Here is a 26,442-nt window from a genome sequence, read left to right as displayed (position 1 = left end):
TGTTGTATAATTTAATGGAAGGTTTTATTGAAATATTTACATCTGATCTGGACATCTTTACCCTTTTCTTTTCCTCATCACTACAAGCCAAACACTTTTCCCTATGTAGGTATGTATCATATCTTTACCCAGTTATTGCTTTCTAAAATAATTTTCATTTAGTTGTAAAGTTGCAACATGCGTGATAGCGAATAAAAAATCCACTAGGACTTTCACCATTTTTTCCTTTAAAGTTAATTTAAAATTAAACACAACTCAGTCACTTTGTTATTATAAACAGAATACACATCACACTAAATGAAAATAACGATTTTAAATGTAGTTTTAGGTATCACTTAATGCATTACATTTGTACTTACCCACATTGATTGCCCAGCCTCTATCAACAGCAAGTTTTCCTGCCTTAAGAAAATTACAGTAAGAACTTGATGAATGAATGATGCAAATGTTTAGCGCTGTCTGCTCCTACCCCAAATGAAGCTCTTGACATTCTTAACATGCCCGTTGAGTTTTCACCTGTTTTTACCAATGCAGGTCATTCTGAATCAGAGTTCTGAATACGAACCATACTAAACTGTTCTCAGCGCTAATTAGTTGAAAAAATATTGGATATCACATCTGTATTTCATTCTCTGGCAGTCAAACAGATTTAAAACTGCACTTTGAGGAGACGAACACTGACCCCTAGCAGTCAAACTAAAAAGTGAAAGTACAAGTATTGGTAGGAATAAGAGAGAGCAAGAACCTCCTAATATCCTTCCTGCTCACGTAAGAAATACGAGGAACTTCAGCTCCAAATCTTGAAAATAGAGATCAACATAGCTTCAGCTGTGGGTGGGGACACAAAAATGCCACAGTATTAAGTGTCCTGTGGCTATGTGTTGTTGTTGTTTTTTTTTTTTTTTTTTTTTTTTTTTAAGTAATGTAACAAGTACAGTATAGAACATTACTAATCTTTTGCCTTTCAATAAAAAAAGAAACTGTGCCTGTTACACTCCTATAAAGTCAAAGGACATTGAAGGAAGGGAAAATATTAACAAAGAAAAGATAATCAAGGCTTAAATTACATTTTACAAAAACAAAAAAAAAAAAAACACAACTGACTTATTCTGACTAGGAAGACTGAAGCAAGCATTTATCTACCAGGTTAAAATAAGTTAAAAAGAATATATTACTAGCTGTAATAAAAAAGGAACATCATACTATTCTTTTCCATAATTATGGAACAAATATATTGCATATCATACATGCAAGGAAGTTTGGACAGTTGAGAATTATCCATCACTAGTATTTGAACAATTCTAGTTTAGTATTAAGGAAACTTGGTTGGTAAATATTATCCTACTAAGAACATGCCATCCTAAATTAGATCTTGAGAAAGACTATAGTTTCTGAACCATAATGCCAATTAAGTTACAGGGAAAGCACATTATCTGTTATTTAGCATACTTCCTAGGGATTGTTCATGAACAACCAATCTTCCTATATTGTTTAAAATCATTAAAAAGAACAAAAACAGGAATTTTCATGATAAACAGGACCATCGAGCACAGCAGAAGATTGTCTATACTTCTGACTTGCACCGTACAAATTTATTGTCTTGTGAATCAAAACTGCTTTTCAAGTACATGGGGGTGCTGGTCGACACTTGCCTGAATGTGGCCCAGGTGGCCAAGAGCATCTTGGCTTGTATCAGGAATAGCGCAGCCAGCAGGGCTAGGGAAGTGATTGTCCCCCTGTACTCTGCACTGGTGAGGATACACCTTGAGTGCTGTGTTCAGCTCTGGGCCCCTCACTACAAGAAGGACATCGAGGCCCTGGAGCGTGTCCAGAGAAGGGCTACAAAGCTGGTGAAGGATCGGAACACAAGTCCTGTGAGGAGCGGCTGCGGGCACTGGGGGTGTTTGGTCTGGAGAAGAGGAGGCTCAGGGAGACCTCATTGCACTCTGCAACTGCCTGAAAGGAAGGGGTGGGGAGCTGGGGTCAGCCTCTTCTCACAGGTAACTAGTGATAGGACCAGAGGGAACGTCAAGACCCTTGAGAAATATCAAAGGTAGTATCTTAGCAAACTCTGCACTCTTCCCTATTACTTTTCACTACCACCATTTCTGTCACCCCCTATAACCACTGCCCTCCAAAGACAGACAGCATGACCAGTAAAGGAGGACGCTGCACATTCCTGCCCAGACAGGGTTTTGCAAAGCAGACTCATCTCGATGACCATTGCTGACTGTGGTCAGCAACACAACGCAGAAGAGAACTGCACAGGAATCTGAAGTGAGAGTGAAGGACTAAATGGAGACGGAAGCTTTTTCCTCTGAGTGAGGACCAAAAACTTTTGAACACCTTGGATTGCATTAATCACGTGAATGCAGAAAGCTATTTTTTTTCCCCTCTCCACTACTAGCCAATCCATAACATAAGGCTTAAAAGATAAATAAAACTACCCCAGAGCTCACCACACACTCCACTGAAAGAAAGCTGACTACACAGATATCAGCAAAAACGGTTTGGTGCTATCAGCTCCTGGTAAATTACCAGGAAAACAATATTCCAGTGACTTGATGCTGGCTTGCAGTAAGGGATGCGCTGTATTCAACTTCCTACATCTCACTTTCAGCTGTACTTTGCTACCTCACCTCCCATGGTGCAATAAACCCAAAAGTTTACCCACAACACTTTATGTAGTTTTCTGTTTTTCTCCTGCTTATGCAGGCTTTCAAGGCTCCAGAAAAATGTATGATGTTGCTATGCTGTACAAACTCTTTCACATTACTTCTTTACCTCACTTTGACGTTAAGTAACATGTACATCCAAGAAGACTGAGCAAAGGAAGACCATTAAAGCAGAATTAGGAAATGGATTTTAAGAGGCAAGAACAACAACAGCTGGACAGTGGCCAAACATGGGCAAGACATATACAACTTATTTTAAAATAAATCTGCTTCCCACTCATGAATCTAAATTAAAACCAAACTCTGCAACCTTCTCCTCCTCCCAGAGATACTTCCTATTTTTCAGAAAGTTATATACCCTCTTATGCATCCAGAACAACAGACCAAAGCTTCCACTGGCTTTGTGTCTGAAGCCCACCAACTTAAAATAAATAAATAAATAAAAATGATAAAGTGCATGCCTTCAAGAACAATTAGATAAACCCTTAGCTATGTATGCCATGTTTCCAAAGCTCAGGTCAGTAAAAAATATTACAGAAAAATAATTGGAGTCCTTATGTTACACACCTTGGCATCAGAAACCTAGCTTGCTTGAGAATACATTCATAAATACACCAAATCCCACTTGATACTGTCTACATGAGGTTCATTCCCTTATGACAATATTTCTGCATAAATGCCCAGGATAAGATATTTTACTACAAGCAATTCAGGCTACTGCTGATACAGCATTTCTTGAGGACACTACCATGGCTCCACTGACTTCTGGGATTAAAAAACTTCTAAAGGTAGCAACAAGATATGGAAGAAATACAAATACATGCTCAACATTTTTCTAGTTAGTATTTTCATTAGCATTAAGCAAAACATAACATTTTTTCAATTTAAGTAACTCTTGCTCCTCCACAAAAGTACACATAATTGTATATTGTTGTCAACTGTGCTGCAAGTTTATTTGCCTAATTCACAGCATGCCCAATAAGCTTTGAAATCTGAGAAGGTACAGAGAATAAAAGCCTCCAGTCACTTTTAGATATACACTTGCGAATCAAGCAGTTCAGCTGCAGATTTAACAGAACACTAAAATATCTAAATAAATGGCTATTTTTTCCCCCGATCATTCTACCTTAAGTTGTTCTACAATTAAGACATGCAAATACAACAGAAAAGCAATATATTTAATATTACCTTAAAAATCTGATTATAGTTGGCTCTCTATCATTTCACCCAGGAGGACTCAAACTAAATAGTTTCCAGATCAACTTAGACACAAATGAGAGCAGTAACTGTTAATCTCACAAGCCTCACCAAATACTTGGGAAAATTGCTTCATCAACCTTTTAGATTCCCTTGCATCGTTCTCTCACACTGGTCTCTCAAATCCAGTATTTTAACTGTTTCTGAATACCATGTTGCCTTGTCTTTTTTTGCAGTAATCGTAGAAAAGCTTATCGTATTATTGATGTCTTTAATGAATTCTTGATACATTCAAGTATGTAAACATTTAAAAATATGAAACCTCAGTTCGAGTGCACAGTTGGATTACTGAGTACCTATATTACAGTCGACAGAAACAGGAAGCTACCCAATAGCCTATGTTTGAAAATAATGCTGTTAACTTTATCATTCTATTATAGCTTCCCAGTCTTGCTCACCTTTAATATCTAGTGGTTGCAATAAATTGTATTCTCCTATCTGGCATAAACATATTCTGAAAGGTTTGCCAACCCACAGAATAATGTTCTTCGGTAACTGGCTTCAAAGAGATACAGGAAAAAGCAGTATCTGCTTCTGTCCTTTCCACATGCAACCAAAAACAGCTGCCTTCAGAAATGGTAGCTAAAAGGCAGCAAAAATCCATTTGTATCATAATATTATGGATTTCAGATTAGATTATTTGTTCTCCATTTATGTAACTGTTACAGCTCAGTGCCTGTGAAGGGAGGCTGGGGCAGTTAACATCTCCTGGCACCATGCTGTACAGTTTCTGAACTCTAGATCTACACTGACAAGTAATGAATAAAGGGCAGAAAGGATTCCATTAGTTAGAGATTTAAACTTATTAAGGCATCTTTTCCTCAATACGTGGTTTAAATAACTCATTCCTGGTTTCAACTATTAATTGTTTTTGTTCTTCGTACTTCTTCAACACCTCTAATGGGAGTTCTCTGGCAAAATTAAGTGTCTGGTGACACACAGCTCTTCTCCCCAGAGCACTCATTTAACTAATCAGAAAACAAATCTGTTAAGGTGAAAACAGGCCACATCTCACCCCAGTTCAGCTGAGCTGCTTACACAGTATCTACAACAAAAGAAAGAGTAACTTTATTAATTAAAAATAGACACTAACTATTCAAAACCAAGCATGATGTGATTTCTAAATGTAAATGCTTACCTAGTACCTACAGTAACCAAACCACAGCCATTAGGTAAGCATGTGCTTTAAAAACACCTTCTACCTGATTATTTTTGAAGCCTCCCATTCCTAGAATTTGAGCACAGTTCAAAGCTATTCAGTTTCTGTATTTGCTGTAAGTCCTGCCATCTCTATCATGGCTTGCACAGGCTGCCCCTTACAACTGCCTCTGAACACTACAGACTATAAAATCAGGTTTGCCCTTCACCTTGGTATTTGCCAACAGGCACCAAACTTTGCTCACTGTACACTAACTCGCTTCCGTCTGCAGGACTTCAGGGTTCAAGGCTTTGCATTATATAAAGCTTTATAACTCACTGGTTTACATAAATAGGATAAAAAGTCAATCAAGAACACCTTACCATTATTGTTCCTCCTGTCTGGGTTCGCAGAGGTTTCAAAACTTTTCTCTGAACAAGGAAGTTGGGAAGGAAGAGAACCGGTGGTATTTCTGTGATGGTAGCCACAACAAATGACCACTACAAGGTGGGAAAAAAAAGTTCCAATTAATGTAGCCTGTCTTCATGATGACATTTACATATCTCAGCAATTGCTATTTATTAAGTTACCTATCTACAAACGACAGAATGAAGAATCATTCAATTTTAAAAGAAGACAATCATATGACTATTTCAGTTTTCTGGTATTCAGAAAAGGTCCTTTGACTTCATAATTATCAATGCTTTAACCACAGAACATTACTTTTTGGAGGTAAACAGGTGGTATTTCTCAACAGTTCATTTGTAAATTTATAATAATATTTATCATTTATATTCAGGTATCATATCTTTTAATCAAAGTGCTTTAGTTGCTTTCTAATGCTTGATAAAATACTGCTTTCAGTATTATTATATTTCAGCTTTAAAACAAGCACAACATAACAAACCAAGTCAATCCTGGCATTCTAAAATGGAATTGCAAGAGGCGACATTTGGATAATATATACATATTTTTTATCACAAATCTGAAAGGTCATCATAAAAGTTCAGCATTTAAACACTTGAATTCAAAAAAATAATAATCTCAGTGGGAAGAAGCAGAAGCAAGGAAGACTCAAATCAACAACTATCCTCCTGCAGGTTAAGTGATTGCAAGAAACCCATAAATGGTGTCGGTAAGGAATAAACAAAGCTTTCTATTCACAGTTGAGGATTTTTACAGAGCAGCTTCAAGTCCAAAAACATTCACTGCTTTGGACTTCACTGTGTTTATGCAATTCCTGACATATGGGGGAAAAAGAAACATCTGACTGTAAAGAAAGTCTGTTTCAAGAATACAGCTGCAGACTTCAATGAAAATGCTTCTCAAGGAAGACCACTATAGCATTTCTTAAATGTATTGCCTCAGACTATGAGTAGTTTTGCTTTTTTTCTTCCGTGTGCTAATTTTGTTTTCCAACATTTTCTGCAACACATTTACAGAACAGCTACGTACATGTTTGAAAAAGAACTCAAAAGGAATTGGTCTGATATAATTGCAGACTTTTTTCAAGTTGTAAAAATAAGAAATGATTTTGAACAGATGAAGACTATATTAACTATGTTTTCCAGGCCATCAGTTAGCTGCCATAACATAAATCTTCACAGAAATAAAGATTAGCTTCCTTTGATACAGAATAACCCATCAAATGCAAATTTTAAAAAAATCACTATTTTCTGCATTCAAATGGTATATATTATACAGAAACATCAGCTACTATTTCTTTTGATAGATACTTGCTCTCACCGTCATCATCAATTTATTGATTCTGTAATGACATTCTAGTAGATACATAAATCTGTAACTTCACAGATTCCTACTGCTGATCAGAGGATTTAAAAAAACTATTTATTTACATTCCTGTGTTTCAGATAAAACTATGTACACATGTAAGTCTCAATTAAACATCACACCCTGTTTTCTTAAAAGGAGTAAAGAAGTTGGGTCAACCCTTAATTAGTATATTTTCCTTCAATATCCCCTCCTCCCAAATTAACTACTAGGCAGCATCATTAAGTTTAGCTAAGTGCAACATCCCCCAGGAGTGTATTACATCCTCCAAACCCCTAAAACTAAAGAAACCTCAAGAGTTCTCAATTGTTCTTGTTTAAGCCCAGACTCTGTAACATACGCATTTAATGAGCGTAGTCCTGCAGGACTTCATAATAAAATCATAACCACTATCAGCTGTTATTCCTTGACTATAAAAACCTCCATTCTTAATACGGATAAACAATTTTCAACGTATTAGAATATGTGGTAGTAAGGATGCAAGGACTAAAAATTAAACTGCAAAACTAATATTAGGAAGATAAAGCTAAAGTAGTTGCTTTTATGCTGATCATCCTGGACTAATACAAAAAGCACACGAATGACCAAAACTGAACTCTGAAGTATTGCCTTTCATGTTACGCATTCATTGCATTCCAGCATTTTAAAATAGCCAACAACATGTCAAATTAAAAATATATATATTCTGTAATATCTAAATTTAAACCGTGTTTAAATCTTTGATAAGTTTCTGGAGCAGGTCCCAGCTTTAAGAGAAAATTCACAGACTCAAAAATCCAACACCAAGCTTCTAACAAAATTTTTTATTTAGAAGGTCATTGGGGATAAGCTACGCTCATCTTCAATAGATGGTGGAAGTACATTTTTAACTTGAATTAACATAAAAACAAACAGGAGACTAAGAAGCTTGCAATAGTCACAGAAGCTTCCAGGTTAAGGTATGATGCAATATTATTAATAATTATTAATAATGTATTCATAAATTACTGAACTGATAAAATCTAATGGTAGCCAGGCGCTACTCCCAAGAAAATCAACCAGCCAAGAACTGTAATTTTTGTGTATCAGCCTTCCAACTGAAGAGTTAGGAATGCTAACAAGAAACAAATCACTGTTCACCAAATGCTACCTCATCCTCTTGTTTAAGAGGCTTAACAGACACTTTAGCTGCAAAGAATGCTCTACTGCACTAGCACATTAGTGTAAACACTAAAGCCTGTCAGGTATTTCTCCCTGTAACTGAGTCCTCTTGTTCAGTGTTCTATTCAAATACCATAATCTTTACAACAACATTTTTATATTCCTTCACCTGACACATTAACTCTTGCACAAAAATTTAGGTGAAAACTAATACATTCATTTCATCTCCTGATTTTCTAAATGAATGTTTTCCAGAAAATAACTACTAGCCTTCATAAAAGTTTCACCAATGAAGATTGAAAAAAAAAAATAACCAAAGAAAAAGCATGACATAGACATAGGAAGCAGAGAATGGGTGACAGCATGAAACTGCATGAACTGAGGACAGGAGCAGGGGAATGGTAAGGACCTGCAGTGGTGCTCATTTTACCCAAACCAAAACCACATGTTTTCAGCAAACAAGTCATCTATGGTCAACTACAGCAATGCACACTGCCCAAATCCATTTTGTGCTGTTTTCTTGAACACCTCAAACAGCCAGAGATATCACAGCCTGAACTGATTGTACAAAGCTGCTTCTACTGCTTTTATGCCCAAGAGCCCTACCATCTTTGCTCTGTGTCTCACAGCAGATGCACTCAGACGACAGGGCATGAGCCAAAGCACACAAGCACTAGAAAACACTCTCTGTAATCACAAGATCAGAGCCCTCTAGGCCCATGTAAAATTCATTCTGAAGAACCTCCATGCTGCTTTTTGAAGGAGTATATAAGTCTCTGATATGATACATTGATCTCATACATAACAAGATGTCCACATAGCATGATTTCTATTGATTTGTTTTATGAAACACATCCACTTTTTACTAGACATAAAAATTTAAGTTTCCAAGAAAGTGATTACTTTTTCTTAATAACTACATCATTTGCAAATATATGAAAACACACTAAAATTTGTAAACTCAACTGATTATCACCTGATTCAGGTCACTTCCAGGAAAAGCACATCTCATGTTTGACTGACACACAAGCATTACCCATGTTATTCACATTTCAGTATTTGCTCACTTATGTTATCATAAGACTTCTGAGTCAGATTAAAACGTTTCAAGTGTAAGACTTAGGAAGTACAAAATGAGGCTAAACCTCATTGCCTAGAATTTCAGAATGCCGATATACATGAAATTCATTATTTTCTGTAACATTAGAACAAGATGGCAAGAAGAGACAAAGAGACAGCAAGCAAATTATCCGAAGTCTAGTCATTACTTTACAGACCTTAATTCTTCAAAGAAGTATCTCGGAGGGGAGAGTCACCTCAATTTAAAACACCAAGTTTTGTTCTAAGGAGTGTTCATATTACCTTAAGCAGGCAAACAGGTATGCCCCTTCTCCCAAAACAGAACTGATTTACAGTACACTGCTTGATCTACTCTGTGCACAGCAATTTTTCTTTCCACTACAATCAACCCCAGCCCAAAATAACTACTTTTGAATTATGAAATGCAGAATCATCCTAGGCAGTTTCTTCAGCTTCTTTTAAGGTACCAAACACCATTTCTTCTTGCAAGTGCATGGAAATATACCACCAAATTCATGTTCAAATTTTATATGACATAATGCAAAACTATGCCATTTTTTGGTAGATCCGTATCTGTCTGAACTAAAAAAATAGAATAAAGTAACACAGAGGACTTCACATGAGGAAGCAGAGAAGATGCCTTGTGCCTTACCATGTCTAGCTATGCTATTTTTTGTTTGCAACTAACCACTTTTGTCTTTGCTGCTTGGCAGGAATTCACTAGCTTGACCAATATGACATCTTTCAATTCCTACAACTGTAGGAAATACGCTCTCAAGTAAAAGAGCAACATGAGAGATAAAATTAATGACATCTGGAAGCACAAGACAATACTGGTTTTGAACACCAGGACACAGGTTATCAGACAATTCTCTGTGAAGCCACCCTACAGGTACTAAAAATATTATTGTATTTCAAACAGAGCTACGCACATTACATCCTGCTCCAAAGAAGTGACTCAGTAAAAAGAGGTGGGTGGTTCCATGGAATTAAAAGCTCAATATCAAGAATAGCTGCAATAAGATCAAATCTAATGATGTATGAAATTGCAAGTAACTTCCTAGCAATGAATGAAGAAGCCTAAAAGAATACAGAAAAGGATTAAAAGTGAGGAAGTCACACAAATAATAGATTTCTTATACAGAAAAATAAAACATTCCAGAAATAGCAATACAAGGACTCTTTCATTGAGGAAGGACAAAGATGACAAAGTAACTTCTTTTGAATTATGAAATGAAAGATAATTTTAATATAAATCTCTCCCATTCCCTCCTAGTAAAGAGCTGCCACCAAAAAGCAGTGTCACCTGCCACTATGCAATTCTTTCTACGGATGACAATACATTTTCAGAAACAATGATCTCACATGTTTATGCTTTAAAGTTAAATGCAAGTTTAATAAATGGATGTTTCATTTCAAAATATCCGATTCATGCTCCTTTTTCCTTCATGAATATTTAACCTTGTATGGGCCACTACTGGAACCTTTCACACAGATAACACACAAGATTATGCCCCACGTTGATCTTTTGGCTCTTGTATTCCATTGACACAGTCAGTCTTTAAGTATGAAACCACTGTTTCCCCCCCCCCTCAACAGACTAATGACAGAATTCCTACTCGGACACTCTTCTGAGATTGTATAAAACTCAAATCCATAAAGAAATCCTCATATTAAGTAATATGAAATAACATATTCAGTTTCAGGGCTCTTCAATAAAATTTCAACCTCAAAAACAGATTTTACTAGAGTAAAACAAAACACTTCAAGGCCAAATCCCTGGTACTAGGGAGAATATTATTTGAATCTCAAACATCATAACTTTCCTTACGTTTCAACTTTGCTGAAATATGCCTATGTAAGATGGTAGACCCTCTTCCTATCCATGTTCTGTAATTTGGCTTGCCTTGTATTTCTGTGATTTTCTTTCACTATTCTCAAAGTGAATGTTGAATTCAAAATATGAAAAACTGATCTATAATCTGTAAAAAATGATCCTATAATGAATCAAGTAGGATATATGTTACCCTTCACATTACTTCTAGACACTTAGCTTGAAAGACACATTAGTAAGTACAGCACCTTTAGTTTATTAAGGTAGCGCCTCGTGTGAACAACCAAAAGATCTTCATCCGTAGCTTCCCGTGCCTGTACAATCAAGTCATCTCCAATTAGTTTTTCTTCTGAAACAACAGGAGAAAAATTGTAGTTGTCATTGTATACGATCACTTAACTTCTCATACTCCGCATTGCCTAAGAAGCTACTTTGACCTTGACTTAATTCCTATATCTGTAACGTAAATCAGTGCAACCCTTTGTGTTTACTCAGTGTTTATATATTTCCAAATACATAATCTCTATACATGTAAACTATTAATATTTTTTTTTTTCAGAAACTTTTCACAGTGTAATCATGGTAATGTCTTGTTTAAACTGAATGAAAAGACTGGTACTAACAGAGGATGGACAGGAAGAAATAGAAGACTCCTTACAGTCTAAGACCTGATACACTTGAGAAATCTTTGTACTCATACATCAAATATTCCTTTAATATGCTTTAAGAAATTCCACAGTTGATACTTGTATTCAGTTCCCTAAATCAAAGCAGCACCAAAAAAAAATAAATAATTACTTGAATATTCATGGAAGTGAACATTTACACGTAACTGTGATATCTGTCACACTCCTAGCTTCATTTAATTTCATGAAATACCAATGAGCAGCTATTAATTCTTTTTCCCTTAGAGACCAAAAGATAGTTTATTTAAAACCTGGTTTTAAAAGAGAAAGTTGCAAAATGTCACTCCAAGATTTCTGTATATGAACAAAGGTAATACAATTGAATGCATACTTGCCAGAAAGTTCAAGTTTAGGTTGACTTAAAAAACACGAGCCATTCAGAAAAAACATTGTTGCTTTCCCTAATTGCTACATTAACAAATGTATGCTACATCAACAAAGTGTATCAACAAATTGCTACAACAAATATAAGGCATCATGCTGATCTTCCCAGACTAAATTTAGTATTTGTTACAGTACTGGAGTTTAAAATTATGCCTTTCCTTCAATTCTAATACTTGGAGTAGAGGAAAATCAATTCAAAAATATGAAAGATTTTGTTCTTAGTGTTATGCAAGAACAGCACCTGCAACAATATTTACTTTGGCAAGCTTATGTTTTTCTGGACTGTGGCTTGAGAAACATTTAATTCATTCATGTCAGACATAAAGCCAAAATACTAACAGCTTCATTCCTGAGGAAGAATAAAAGTGAGTGTAGAAAGATTTTCACTGATGATTTTCTAGAAAATAATAGGAACTGTGCAGATCAGCTGTTAACAGAGGTTACTACAGAGCCAGAGAACACCAGGAGTGTCAGAGATGATGAGGGAAGAGTGGACATCTCATGTAGAAAAGAGCTAGAGGAAAAGACTTCACACAGAGAAGGAGCAGAAAGGCAAAGGTTTTGATTCAGAAGATACTTGTGGAATCCAATACATGGATAGTTAACTGCTAGAAGGCAGATCCAGCTACTAAATGGCATGTTAGAATTCATTCAACCTCAGTTAAATGAATACAAGGTAGCCTAAAATAGTAAGGGCAATACTACACTGCAAAAGATCATCAGCTGAAGGAGTCATTAGGACCACATAAATGGAACAGGCCTGGCTCTTGGATAACCTTTGTCTTGGCAAGAAAAGGTGTGTTTTTTGTTTGTTTGTTCTTTTAACCTCGATGAACGAACTTAAATTTTAGATAAAAATGTCAAGTTTTTATAGGATCTCCCTCTAACTTGTGTTCTTATGTTTCTATTTCCTTCAATTATTTCTGTATTTTCTAATTTATTTAAGCAGCAATAACGAGCACCATCACAAAAAGTTCTGCCTGTCACTAGAGGTCTCAAAGTTCCTCTCAGTCATTATCAGAATAATATCATGATGTTAATAAAAGAACGTATTTATACAAGTTGCTCTGATCTTTCACACTGGGAAGTGCCATTTGCCAGCAGACTGTCTGCAGTCTCATGAGTAAGCACATTACAGCCCGCAGCAAGCTGGTCATTAACACTTGTAGTTTCACAAGCCAGATGGAATGTCTTCTTTCTTGTTACACCAGGTACAAAAGCAATGGAAGCACACTGGCTACAGAAAGCTGTGCACAGTACTCCCAACTGCAATGCAGGTCTTGCAAGCCAAACTGTACGCTTGCAGCTACCATGGGAAGAATTTTCCATTTAGTGCTACAAAATTGAAGTCTGCATTCAGTTTTGGATCCAGGCTTAGTCTTCAAAAGAAAGAACTCGAACTACAAATAGCAGCTATCTTCAAGGGGAAACTTAAAGGAAATGTTCTCATACACTAGTCTTGCACTGAAAGAAAATGTAAGAATCATTACAAATCTGTATCAAAACACGGCACTAAGCCAGGTACATACGGCACCTGACTCAGGCTGTGCTTGAAGACAATATTCTGGCACTCACTTTAGAGGTAGAAATAGTTCTCATATATCCCGCATGAATCCTTCTCATAATGGCCAAGAAATGAAATTCTGTACAGTTCATGTTTCCCTTTGAATCACAAAGACCTGGAATATTTCAAGATTGTCTAACACATTGCTATACTTATGTTTCTTCCTACTCCTTTTAACTCAGACTTGTAAAGCTCTGGGCCAGAATGAAGTCAACCAAGCTAGTTACTCTGACTAGTATTATTTACACCTCTGGGGAGAGCAAATCTTTTAATGAGCTTGTATTTTCAATCAGATTTCACAAGTTTCACTAACTACAGACACCATGACGGAGCCAAAAACAAAACCACGGGCTTTATTTAGTAAAGCAGGCAAGAACTTACATTTTCAAAGAACCGTGAAATAAACCTTTGTATTCAAAAGCCCTGGTGTAGGATGTTTGCTCTAACAAGACACAATTTCATCTTTGCAGTATTTCATGTGGAAGACTTTCAAGAATGTGTAACATTTTACACTCAACCTACCTCAAATCCTACAACCAATTTAACTTGTAAAAATTTAAATCTGCATATACATCAGAATATTAAAGCACTGCAATAGCGACAAAAGTGCATAGCTTAAATCTATCCAAGGAGAAGTGAATATGTACAGTCACTAGTATATTGGCAATTACTAACAGAAGCCTGCACTTATTATACTTCTTTTAATCAATTTGTACAAGCGTTGGTCTGAGTGGTATATTCTCTTACTTTACCTTTCAAGAAGTTGATTACTTTTCCCCACTTCCCTGCATCAAAGGGATGCAGTTTCTCCAGTCCCATGAACGTGATGTTGTAGTCTGGAGAATATACGATAGGCCAGCATGCTGATGGAACGTCTTCATACAACTCGCTTCTGTGAGGCCTTTAAAAGCAAACACCAAACTAGTCATTGCTTCTAGAAACTACATATGCAACTCAGCATTTTGAATTTATATTTTGAGAATTCAATTAAAGTTCTTATTATGATCAGCTTTTCACTGGGAACGGTTCCTGGCGATGCTATTTCCTGTAGTTACTGAAAGGAACACCTGCAGTGGGGTCAGGCTGAGTAACATAACTCACTTCCCATCATCACAGTCAAAACTTTTTAAATAACCAGTAGGGAAGAGAAGCTAGTGAAGAACATACGTTAGTGAATTACGCACACGAGGTTAACTGCAGAAATGAAGTAACGGAAGCATTTGCTTCTCTCCCCTAGTCCCCTTACGTTCACTGAGCAGTACCTCTGTCTCAGCAGGTGCACCCAGCGCTGTGAGCTGACATAACCTCAAATAAATACATCGCCGGGCTCCTTTAGAAGCACACTTGGTGACCCTTTCCTGAAGCACGCGTGCGCACGCTGGCCAGGTCAGGCCGCACCTGGGAGGCTCCTGCTCGCACAGCGCCCGCTCCACCTGCTCATGTCCCTCCCAGGCCCCCCGCCCAGCACCCCGAACACCTCTCTCGCTCCACAGACTTTACTCGAAGTTTACAAGAGGCTTCCCAACTTGCTGAGCAGACAGAAGGGCTTTGTCAGATGAACAATACAAACAGACCTCCCTTATTTCCAGCCGAAACACACTCAAAACCGCCCTTCTAACGCACGCCCCCACAGGCACCAAAGCACAGCGGAGGCTTTGAGGCAGCGGCTGCGGCCCCGCTCCCCGCACCAGCAGGGCCCCCCCGCCTCACCCCCCGGGACAAGCGGCCCGGCCGAGCCGGGAACATGCCGCCTGCCCCTCGGGGCTGCGGGAGACGCAGATAGCCGCTCCCTCCCGGCTCCCCCGAGCCTTCCAGGCCCAGACCGGCCGCTGTCGACAGCTGGTACCGGCCCAGGCCGCCCCCAAGAGTTGCCCCCCCGGCCCCGGTACTCACATCCCCGCCGGGCAGGCTGCGGGCCGCCCCGCCCCGCCCCACCGGCCCGCCCCGCCGCGGGGCGGAGGCACGGAGGGCACGGCCCCAGGGCCGGGCCGTGAGGGAAATGGCGGCCCGCTGAGGTGTGGCGGGGGGGGGTAGGTTAGGGAAGGTCCGCAGCGACGGGCTCTGCGGGCAGGAAAACGCGGTTCGTGTGGTGAAATGAAATGAACGAGGCGTTAGGGAGTGAGGAGGGACAGCAGGGGGGAGCAGGACGAGGAAAGCTGAGGTGAAATCGTGATGTTATCGCGATGAGCGGCTGAACTCCCTCAGGAATCACTGCTAAATTTGGAGCCACCATACACAAGTAAAACGAGCCAAGAGCCAATTTCAAGTCGAGAGCCAATTTCTAAGTGTACTTTACTAATCCCCTTTGAACATACAGAAAAAGCAGTTCCTCTCCCATGGTACAGCTGAATCAATACCAGCATCATGAGCAATGGCCCTCCATAGCTGCAGCGTCTGTCAAGCAGCCCATAAAAATGCAGAAGTACTCTTTCCTCAGGAGGAATAGCGCCTCTGTACGAGGGCTCCAGACAAATGTCTCTCCTTGTGAAATATGCTGGCTTGGGCTTGGCATGTGGTTCTGATGGATGCCTGGACCTCACCTTGGTGTTTATTCAGCCGCAGGAGACCGGTATCCTGAGAAAACAGTCTGTCCCTCTGACATTATCATTTAATTAACATTTCTTTTTGTTCCAGCCCTTCATGCACATGCCTCAGCATTAGTTCAGCATATCTACCTTTTAGTCTGGTACTAACTGCTTAATGCTTGGTGTTTAATTAAAGCTTGAGTTGCTTCGTTAATTAGTTACAAATACAATAATATTTCATTTTCATTTAAATTAACTTCTAATCATAAATTAAAAACATTTGCAGACTAGCTTCCTTATTTGTTGGGTATGGTAAATTGTTTTTCATATACGCTCTGCCATTTATCATTCATATCTGAACTGTGACATCCACACTCCTCAAAATAGAAAGTTGACTTCACCATTAATTTTTTCACCCCAACAAAAACAAATGAAAGCGTCTTCTCTGTGCTGGCTAGATGTGACATTAGTTGCTTTTGTTTCCCTCCTGTGCTACCGTAACTCAAGCTCTCCTTACCCACAGACTGACCCCCAACAGACCTCTCAGAAGCACCTTTTTCTTTCTTCTTCGGTGGCAGAGATGTGCTTGCTCTCTCGGAGGCACCCTAAGAAAGTGCTCTGCACATTTAGACTAATTACTGTTCACTCTTGCTGAGTTTAAAATATTAGAAATTAGAAAATATTGTTTATAAATCCTCTGCATTACTGGATGCATTTGGGCATTCTGTGATTGCAAATGCACAGTGCCCGCCCCAGAGGATGAACAACCCAAGTGTGGAAACATTTATGCTTAGTTTCATTACTGCAATGAGTTTCATTGCTGTCAGTTACACTACTAAGTTTTTAAACAAATCACATGGGGCATAATATTGTTGTTTGGTCTTACCTTTTTATATAGGAAGGTGACAACTTCCTCATGAAGCAGGCCTAAAACATGTACATGTACAACAATGACCCATACTGGCTTTCGGCCATTCTCAGAGCTTTAGGTTCTGCCAGCAGAATTTTCAAGGCAGGTGGATTAGGAAATCTTACAGCATGGTTGAAAAAAACAGAGCAGAACTAACAACATTTTTGGTTCACTCTCAAAAAGTTTGTTTAAGAAGATTTCGGTTTCAAGTGATATCACAATATTTAAAAGAAAATGGATTAAAAATAAAAGTAGTCTAACCTGAAATTATTTTAAATATGTGTAAGTGAAATATGTTGATCTGAAAAAAAAAATAAAAAAATTAGACAAACCAACAAACTTAAATTAATATATATTGACAAAATGTACTAGAATACCCAAATCCATATTTTTTGCTGAAAGATATTTCCTTTAAGAGTTCTGCTGAGGTCTAATCTTTGCTTTACAGTCAAAAAAGCAAAGCAACATATATAAGTCAGCAGAAACTATGAGAATATGACCAAAGTCATTCAGAATAAAGACACATACCTATAACAAGTAAAAAATAGTTACAGACGGTACAGAACACAGCCTTCCTTTTTTTTTTTTTCTTTGAATCCTTCAAAAATTAGGCCCCAAATGCATTGTAAAAGTGAGAAAATAGATTAATTACAGCCCAGCTTGTACAGTGTACTGATGCTATTTTCAGACTGATAGCTCTATTTTCCTGAGACAAAGGAAATGTTTTATCCTTATACAGTTCTCCTTGTGTTGAGACAAAGTGTGACTTGAATGGTTTTGACGACATTATGGATAACACTGGTGTCCTGTGGTAAGGGAGTTTATTAATTGCTGCATACTTGAAAGCACAGGCATATCGTTGTTATAATAAATAACCATCAGCCTATTAACTCTCAAGGTTGGCCTGTTTAATTTGCTCTTTGTCATCTAGGAGATCATTCATTTCATGCTGAAAATCATAAAAAAAAAACACCTTTGGAAGGAGAGACTTCCTTTCGAAGAGAAATACTTTTTTATAATGTGGCTCTAGGTTGAAATTCACTCGGGTAATGACCCCAGCCTTCCACAGAACTCTTTACAAGCTGTTCATATGATTGGACTCTTTGAAGTCCAGGGATCCACTTGTGTGGATCCATTTCAAGGTGGGTCCCGAGCCCAGCATACTAGCAAAAAACTTATTTCAGTAAACAGAAGAATGTGTCTGAATAGTCTCCCATATGAAAAAAGCTGGTTAGGTTTGCCAGTAATTGAATCTGGTTATTACATCTGTTCTTACAATTTGTTGCACATTCATTCCTTAGAAGAAAGACAGAATTTGGCAAACTACCTTGTTTTTTGAAGGGACAGTAAAAGCCCATCATCAGCTTCTCAACCTCCCATAAAACAGAAAATGCCTTTAGTTCTGATGTTTCATTGTGTTGGAATGACTAAAATTTGATGATTGTTGAAACATAAGTGTTTTTTTTTTGTTGTTTTGTTTTTTAATATATATATTAATAAACTGGAATTAGAGACAAAAGTCAGTGATAGCAAATCCATAATAACAAGAAAATTGGGTCTATGGATGCATGTAATGAATCTGCATGTAATGAATCCTTTGGGTCACCGAAGTATGATGCCAAATTAAGAGTCATTGCACCTTAAAGCGTTATTTTAACCTCCTACAAAGTGTCCAGGTCCTGCCTCTAACATTCAGAGTTGGAATAATGCAAGAGCTGGGATAACCTCAGTAGGTTTGATCAGGGCCCGACTCACACAGGCATGCTGCTCCTCTGTATGGAGGCAACTCAGCCACCTCCAAACTCTCGCCTCCATCTTGTCATGGCAGCGTGTAGAAAAAAGCAGTGTGCAAATCATCTCCTTGTGCTGTGGCTGTGAGATGCAAAATGTCCTTACTTTAAGGAGCAAGGTACCCTCAGGACAGAAGTAAGAGCCATATCACAGATAATTTGCTGTCAAACTATTTTAAGTTTATTCTTTTGAAACAAGTGGCATAAAGAAATATGCTACAGATAAAATCAGGAGGAAACACTTGTAAAGAACTATAAGGAAATGGGACTGCTTTTACATTGGGATGTAATTACTTTTTCTGTATTTTTATATTTTTAAATAAGAACTCATTAATTAAATTTTCTTTATAAATTCATCTGTTTTCCAATTGGAAAACGGTATTCTGAGAACCTGTGCTTTAATCTCTTTGATCCCAAGGGCTTTGATCTGCCATGTGATGACATGACTGAGATCAGGCATTTACTTCCACAGTGTGTAGAAAATGTGAAATTATTGATTCCTATAATCCAGCAGAGCAGGAAAAGGTCTGTGCCTTTTTTAGCTCAGAAACTGATAGTTTTCTTTCCTTATTGTTGCTCAGAACAGCTGGAAATGCAAGGCCTGAACGCTCCTTAAAGACATCATTATTCTTCTTGCATTCTTATCTTCACTGGTACTAGCCTGAGCCCTTCTCCCTTGCTGAATGGCATCTAACTGAAATCCTCAGCTTCTAAAACAATAGAGCATGATACCACTAGCCACCGCTTTGTACCTTCAGGGTCACGTAATTTTCAAAATGAGAGATACAGGCTATCATAACAGAATTCAGATGATACAAATCCCAGCAAAGGCTGGGATTATTCTAATCTTTGGGATTATTCCTAAAAGACTTCAGGTTGCCTTCTCAAATTCACTGCAGTGACTCAACCTAAAGCTTTAAACCAACTGCTGAAGGAAGCCAGGAGGCTCGATTTACTCTCATGCACTGTAAACATCTGCAAGTCAATATAAAAATGGAAAAAACTGTGTTTAATACAATAAGGTGCTTTCCAGAGCAACAAGTTTTCAAAGTTATAATACATTTGCAGGTCCCTTCAGAGGTGCAACCAGCTACTTAACAGGGTGAACACAAACAACTGAAACACAATGAATTTATGAAGAATCATTATACGTGTGTATTACTTACATAGAAACAGAGATAACAGGAGTATTATGGGAACAAAGATAGACTAAATACACCCTGCTACAGTGCCAGTGTAAGAAACGCTTGTTGGAAAGTATCTAGGTCAGGGATCTTCGATAATATCTACACAGAGGAAGAGAAAATCAGAAAAAGATAGGCCTTTTCTGTTTTCCTCACCACCTCCTATCTTGCTGATGGTCAGAATTAAAACAAACCCAAACCACGTTTTCTAACTGCCTTAGCAAACAACAAACAAACCTACAATAGCAACAACAAAACCCTCCCTTAGCATTTAAGGAGGAGCTCATTTCTGACTTTAATTCCACAGGAAGTTACTTTGACAAAGACATGCTGATAACACAACCTGATAGCAATAAACCTGGCTCGTTTCTAACACTAATAGGCTGCTCATCAGTTGAAGTATATCAATGACCAACAATTAGCACCCTTCTCATTTAGCTGCTGTGATTACACCCATCCTTGTATTAGCACTGCATTAATTGCAGTTTATATAATCTTGATTTGTGGTGTGTGGTGATTAAATGTAGCAGCAGGGGGTAAGGACTTCTCTGACTCCCTCGACACCAGAAAAGCTGGGGAAAACCAGAGCAAAGCAGGGGCTGGGGTGATTCAGCTCCCTGGCTGCTGACTTGCCCTGTGCTGTAGGCCTCCCATTCTGCTTCCCCACAGCCCTTCTCTCGCGTCAGTGAAACTCTTGAGATTTGATGCTCTTTCTCTCTCAAGTTTAACTATTAATTTGTTCTTAGACAATAAGGAATTAATCACAAAGTGAGTTCTTTATGGTCATCCGTGTCTCTTCTAGTGCCTCAGCTGAAGGTCTTGATCTTTGTGAAATCCATGTCCTTAGGCTACCAAGAGGGAGAGAAATCCCCTGTCTGAATGTGGTGGAGCCCTCAGGGATTTGCAGTTTCACATCTACGTAAAAAAGCTGTTACAGCCAAGCACGGTAAACCAAGACATACAGATGAGTTTGCTGTCTTCCTGGCTGTCCCCGCGTGAGAGTAGAATCAGCCTTGCCTCTGAAACTGAGTCTTTCAGAAGTCGAACCAAAGCCTTTCACAGATGCTCAGTATTAACGTGCTGTTTGGGGGTGCCTGAGGTTGGCATTCAGTTACAGGATTGGTTATGCATTCAATTAATGAGAGAAAAATCTAAACATATTAATGTCAGAAATCCCTGAACAAGCCCCTATAACAAGCATTTCAAATGACTGAGACTTGTGAATTTTGCATCAGTGTCTCCATTGTCCATCAGTGTACAAGCCTCATTAACACCGCTACTCCTGTAATTGTGCCTACTGCAAGTTTTCTGGCTTGCAGGAACGTTGGGGAGATCAGTTCACTGGTGGTGGTTCTTGGGTGGTTGGACGTGACGGAAAAGGAAATTAATTATCTTTCTCCAGACCACATTTTGAATCATGGGCAGTAGATAAGGCTCCAGGGCATGTACTTCAATAATGAAAACAAAATAGCAAAGTATCAGCTCTTCTGTGCTCCTGAGTAGGGCAGGGGTTCTTCAGATAGGCCTATGTCCGTATACCAGCACCACTTGAACAGGTAAGTAAAGGCTAAATAAAGTCATGCATGGGGAAAAAAATATATATATATATGTATGCATTTTAATTCTGCCAAAATAGCCTGATTTGGGTAATTTGTACTTTTTCTATATTTTTTTATTCCTAAGTTTTAAGCATATTTGTATTTGAACTTGTCTGTATGTTTTATAACAGCCTGTCCTCGGGCAAGCTGTTACTGGTTTATTTCGATGTTTGCATGACTAAACAGGGGGGTTGGGGAGGGTGGGGGCAGAACTATGTTCTGTGTTTCCTTCCCAAACCAATTAACCTCCTCACAGAACAGTATTTCCCTCTCCAGTGCAGGGATCATCCAGACTGGAAGCCATCCTCCACGTAAGCCCAGCCGAATTGCTGCAGTGTATCTGATTCCTTCAAACTGTCAAGACAGCTAAGCCTTTGCAGAGGCCCCTTCTTTGTACTTCCAACTGTGTGTAACCTGATGGCCAAAGGCACAGCATCGGTCGTCCCTGATGACTTTTATTCCACTGTAGGTGCCCCAGTCGCGTGGTGCAATGCCTGTGTCCCGCAAGGACCACAGAGCCTCGTGGCACGTTTTGGGCGTGAGGTGAGCTGGCAGATGTTTCAAGCTACAGCTAATTAGAAGCAGCTTCCCTAGTGAATAGTGAAGTTCAGAAGGAGAGGACTGTGAGTTATTCTAGCTGGGTGAGAAATAAGCCACACACAATATTTTCTCAGACTGGTGCCCTCTCCTGGCAGTGCAATGTGCTTTGGGTTGTCCCTGTTTAATCTCTGAACAGTTTACCCATGTTCTTAGACAATCATTTTGCCTGCAGTTTGTATTCACAAAGACAGAAAGGATAGCTGGGAGGAGGGAAAGGAGGTGAAGATCAGTTCAATGTGGAGACAGAGCTTTGCACACCTGCTTTTCAATATCAGATATATGAGCTGTTGGTCCATTAATCAAAAACCAAATACTCATGCATTACAAGAAGGTTGGTTTCAGCAGTTTGCCAAGTAAATCTGTCCATTTAACTGCATTATTAAACTCAGTATCTAATATCCATTTATAATGGTGTAACTAAAATGCAATTAACGTAATTTATTATTGATGTAAACTAGCACACTGGAGATTTGCTCTGTTATTAGGAAAAAGGGTAACACTAAGAGATGAAGAGTAAATGACAAATAGTAACAAAATACAACCACATAATGTATATGAACACATAATCAGCTTTAATCAATAGCCAGGTATATATTTGGGTCACCAGCCTGAACTAGAAGGCTTACCTGATCCTTACCTGCTCATGCCCCACATGTACAAAGCCAAGCAAGGCCCAGGCCTGCCCTTGGATACTTACTTATTTTATTTTTTCATTCAAATATGGAAAAAGTTAAAAACATATTGCTTGTCAATTCATTACAGTCCCTTCTGAAAGAAAAGTAGATTTATCTGGTTGAAAAGATAACTTTTGCCCCTTAGAAAGCTAAACAAATTTTTTTCAAACCTTAGTCTGAACTGTACCAACCCAGTAGCAGCAGAATAGACTGCAGTCTGCAGCAGGACTCAGGACAGCATTGCAAAATGCCAAAGTAGCAAAAACTACTGCAAATGCAAACAAATGTGAATTCCAGGTCATATATCTACTTCTCAGACATGCTTATTTCACAGATATGGATCAATTTATACCAACAGATGCAATTTAAATATAACAATTCACTGGACTTGCAGTGTACAAAGATAAGTACATGCATAAATCTGCTGGGGGGCAGAGCGCCTGTAGTTATAATGATGCAATTTCTTGAAGAATTTGGGAAGTCGATAAAATAGTTCCTTTACAGATGGTTATTGCACGGAAGGAATATCTTGAGCTCTGTTGAATTGCTTTTAATTAAATTATGTCATTTACAAGAAGATCTAGGATTAAGGAAAGGGCACTGTTAAGAGACTGAGATATTGCTTAATATTTGAATTATGAAGCAAATGTTGTTATTTTTTGCAAATATAGTACTTGCACATGCACATAGTCCCGCAATATAACTAATCTATTTAGTTCACTGTGAGACAAAACTCAGGCATAAATTGGTAGGAAAAAAATGGTTATGGAGCCTTCAGTGTAATTTTTTTCAGTAGATTAGCATTACAGTCATTAAAGCTAAGCAGATGCGGAATCACATATGAAAGAAAACTCCATGAAGGTCAAACAAGATGTGTTCTGAACTCAGTAAAACTAAGCCCAGCATTTTACAAAGCTACGTAAATGTGTTTTTTTATTTGTTTTTCAAATTTAAAAAATGAGGGCTGTTCATTATTTATACAGAAAAATCTCATTTGTCTCCTGCTTTTCACCAAGTGCTTTTCAATTTGAAAGGATCATTTCATTGTAATTTAGTGAAATGTGAGTGAATAATTTACTACTTTTCTCTGCCCTCCTGTCCTACTAATTAGTCAGAGCCCAAAAGTTCACACTTTCAAATAATAACAAATCTTTATTCAAATAATTGGCAATAATCAGAGACTCAAAGCCGTTACAACAGTCAGTTTTGAACAAAGAAGGTTCTCTTTGTGAAATGAAAACTAATAAAGGAAAAATATTTTTTTCTTCTACTTATGCATCTCTAAAAACCTAGGGCTTCCTGTAACATACTTCTGAGAATCCATATGTGATTTCATTTGACAAACACGGAGCTAAAAGTGGCATCCCTGTAACTAATTTACAATGCTATTGCATAAAAATATGGAGAGAAAAATTCACAAAGAGAAACTGCAAGCTGCAGAGTTGCTTTAAAACTTTTTTCCTCTATGAATTATGCCAGATACCTAGTTTTATAAGACAGCATGGCACTTCTGGGACTCTTATCTGAGACACTCAAAGGATTTTACAAATTTGAGGTAGAATACCACAATAGTAAAAGAAGTTAATATTCATATGTTTCACTCAAGATGTTCCATGCCTTTTACATTAGGAATAAGAACAACATTGTTCCACAGTTACTAAAATGAGCCACAATTTAAAAATTGTGTGGAAACCTGTTGCTAAACACTTCTCTGGGGTCTGGGCTGTAATCACTGCTGCAAAGGACTGTCTGGCATTTCCACTGCAGAAAAATTTAAAAACTGCAGCATCAACCTGGAGCAGATTTCATCTTATAAAAACACCTTGTCTTGTAGGATTACTGTTGCTTATACAGTAGCTAACCTTGGCACTAACCTTAGAACGTGTAATGCTAATAAATAAGTTAATCTTCCTGTCTCATTATCACCTGATTAGTATGCTTGTTATGCAGACAGCTGATCTGAGGCAGCGAGAACTTGTTCAAAAGGAACCAAAACCAATAAGAAAAGGAAATGGGGGAAAACGGAGAATACAAATGTGTCACTGGGACCCCGAGAGGAAACGTTTATAAAGAACATAAACGGTGTCACCAAGGTGCCAGCTATTTAGGAGAAATAAAATGGAAGAGTGCTGATGTGCTCAGGGTGTTCATAAAGGAATAAAAGCTGACTGGCGATATTTGGTAAAAAGCAGATCGCTTCTTGAAAAGGCAACAGAAGTCTGTTCAAGAGAGTATCACCAAATGGCACTGAGCTTGATAATCCAAAGCAAAGGAAGGCAAACTCTCTGCCAACATTTCCCAGCTTGTTGTAACAGTGGGCTTCCAGATTCTTGCATCAGAAACAAGAGACTTGAAGATGGATTCAGGGATTATTGAGACGTGGCCCTATTTTACCTAGTCTCAGGTGAGATGGAATGACCCTGCCTTATTGTGAAATTTAAAGTAAAACTGGAACTGATACTTTTCTACTGTGTTGTGGGGTTTTATGCTTTTTTATTATTATTTTATTTTATTTTGTATGAAAACAACTTATTTAGATTTTGACTGCTGCTGAGCATTGAGAAGAATTTTTGAATTGTGCTGGCTGCTCTTTTTCCCTTTGGAGTTAGTGATAAGTTAGAAGAGGGCCATGCACACAAGCAGTTCAGATTTTTCATTCTAATGTGCACTAGCATACATTTGTCAATGTCTGATTGTCATCAACCATTATGCCACCAATTTGTCTAGTTCTGTTTCCATGAAGCTCATCACAGCTTCCTCTTATAAAGACTTATGCTAAATAATTTTGTCATCTGCAAATCCTGCTGACCTCATTTTTTTGTACTACCCCTCATTTCTGCCTTTCCAGATAATTAATGAATATATTAAGTACTAACTACAGCACAGATCCTTGGGACATACTAATATTAACCTCCTGCTGAATTGAAAACTGACAGCCTAATGAATTAAATTCTCCACATAAGAGCAGTGTTGACAGTAGAAATCAGGATGACTTGTGCTTCATTCCTAATCTGGAAAAAAATCATAAAAAAGAAACTAACTTCTGCAAGTACAAGCACCTGCAATTTCTACAGCCTTTTATGGGACTTCTGAAAAAACAGGCTACTGAGCACACAGAGTTTTAATGAATTCAATCTAACTGCTATTGCCTAGGCTTAAAGAAGCTGAAAATATCTTAAGTAAAGACCAAAAACTTACATTAAAAAAAAAAGTCTGATCTCTGTATACCAGCTTCTTTGAAGAGTTTGAAGAATCATGAAGCTATCGAACAGTACCTTAAGCTTTTGTCACTTGTAAAATAGTTAAAAGAGCATTGGCATGACTATCCTTGCAACTCCAAAGCTTGCTTGGGTATTTCACGGAATGATGCAATCATAGTTCCGGAGACGATGACCTATAGAATTTAGAGTAGTTTGAACCAGATGGTGCAGTCAGACTTTGAAATCAGATCTGCATAGCAGATTTTAATGTGTACATGATGTATTATATTCTGTTGTATATTCCAACAGCTCATGCTTTTTCTTTTATTATTCCACTTAAATCTCCTTTGGAAGGACTCGCCATCCAATAAGAGAAATTTTTAGGTTTCTTCAAGGTCAGCAAGATGTCCTT

At 38.1% G+C, this 26,442-nt stretch overlaps 1 protein-coding gene across 8 annotated transcripts in view; it reads right to left on the bottom strand.

Annotated features, from left to right (window-relative positions):
• HDAC11 (histone deacetylase 11) overlaps positions 1-15,595 on the bottom strand; it is a 33,913-nt gene extending 18,318 nt beyond the window's left edge. For 4 of the 8 annotated variants that reach the window (XM_072044246.1, XM_072044245.1, XM_072044248.1 and 1 more), the window contains exons 1-5: positions 15,443-15,595; positions 14,302-14,450; positions 11,164-11,264; positions 5,454-5,570; positions 360-402 (exon numbers count right to left, since the gene is read on the bottom strand). In XM_072044246.1, coding sequence (XP_071900347.1) covers positions 360-402; positions 5,454-5,570; positions 11,164-11,264; positions 14,302-14,450; positions 15,443-15,444 — 412 coding nt within the window. In that variant the 5' untranslated portion in view covers positions 15,445-15,595. Of the gene's footprint in view, positions 1-359; positions 403-5,453; positions 5,571-11,163; positions 11,265-14,301; positions 14,451-15,123; positions 15,305-15,442 lie in introns of those variants that run through there. The other 4 variants (XM_027467595.3, XM_038185966.2, XM_072044247.1 and 1 more) reach the window with 3 other exon arrangements.
• Between the last annotated feature and the right edge of the window lie 10,847 nt (positions 15,596-26,442).

The sequence above is a fragment of the Anas platyrhynchos genome, chromosome 13 (genome assembly GCF_047663525.1).
Source record: "Anas platyrhynchos isolate ZD024472 breed Pekin duck chromosome 13, IASCAAS_PekinDuck_T2T, whole genome shotgun sequence".
NCBI classification, from domain to species: domain Eukaryota; kingdom Metazoa; phylum Chordata; class Aves; order Anseriformes; family Anatidae; genus Anas; species Anas platyrhynchos.
The sequence above is the reverse complement of the archived record's forward strand: the minus strand, read 5'-3'. Positions and strand labels throughout refer to the sequence as shown.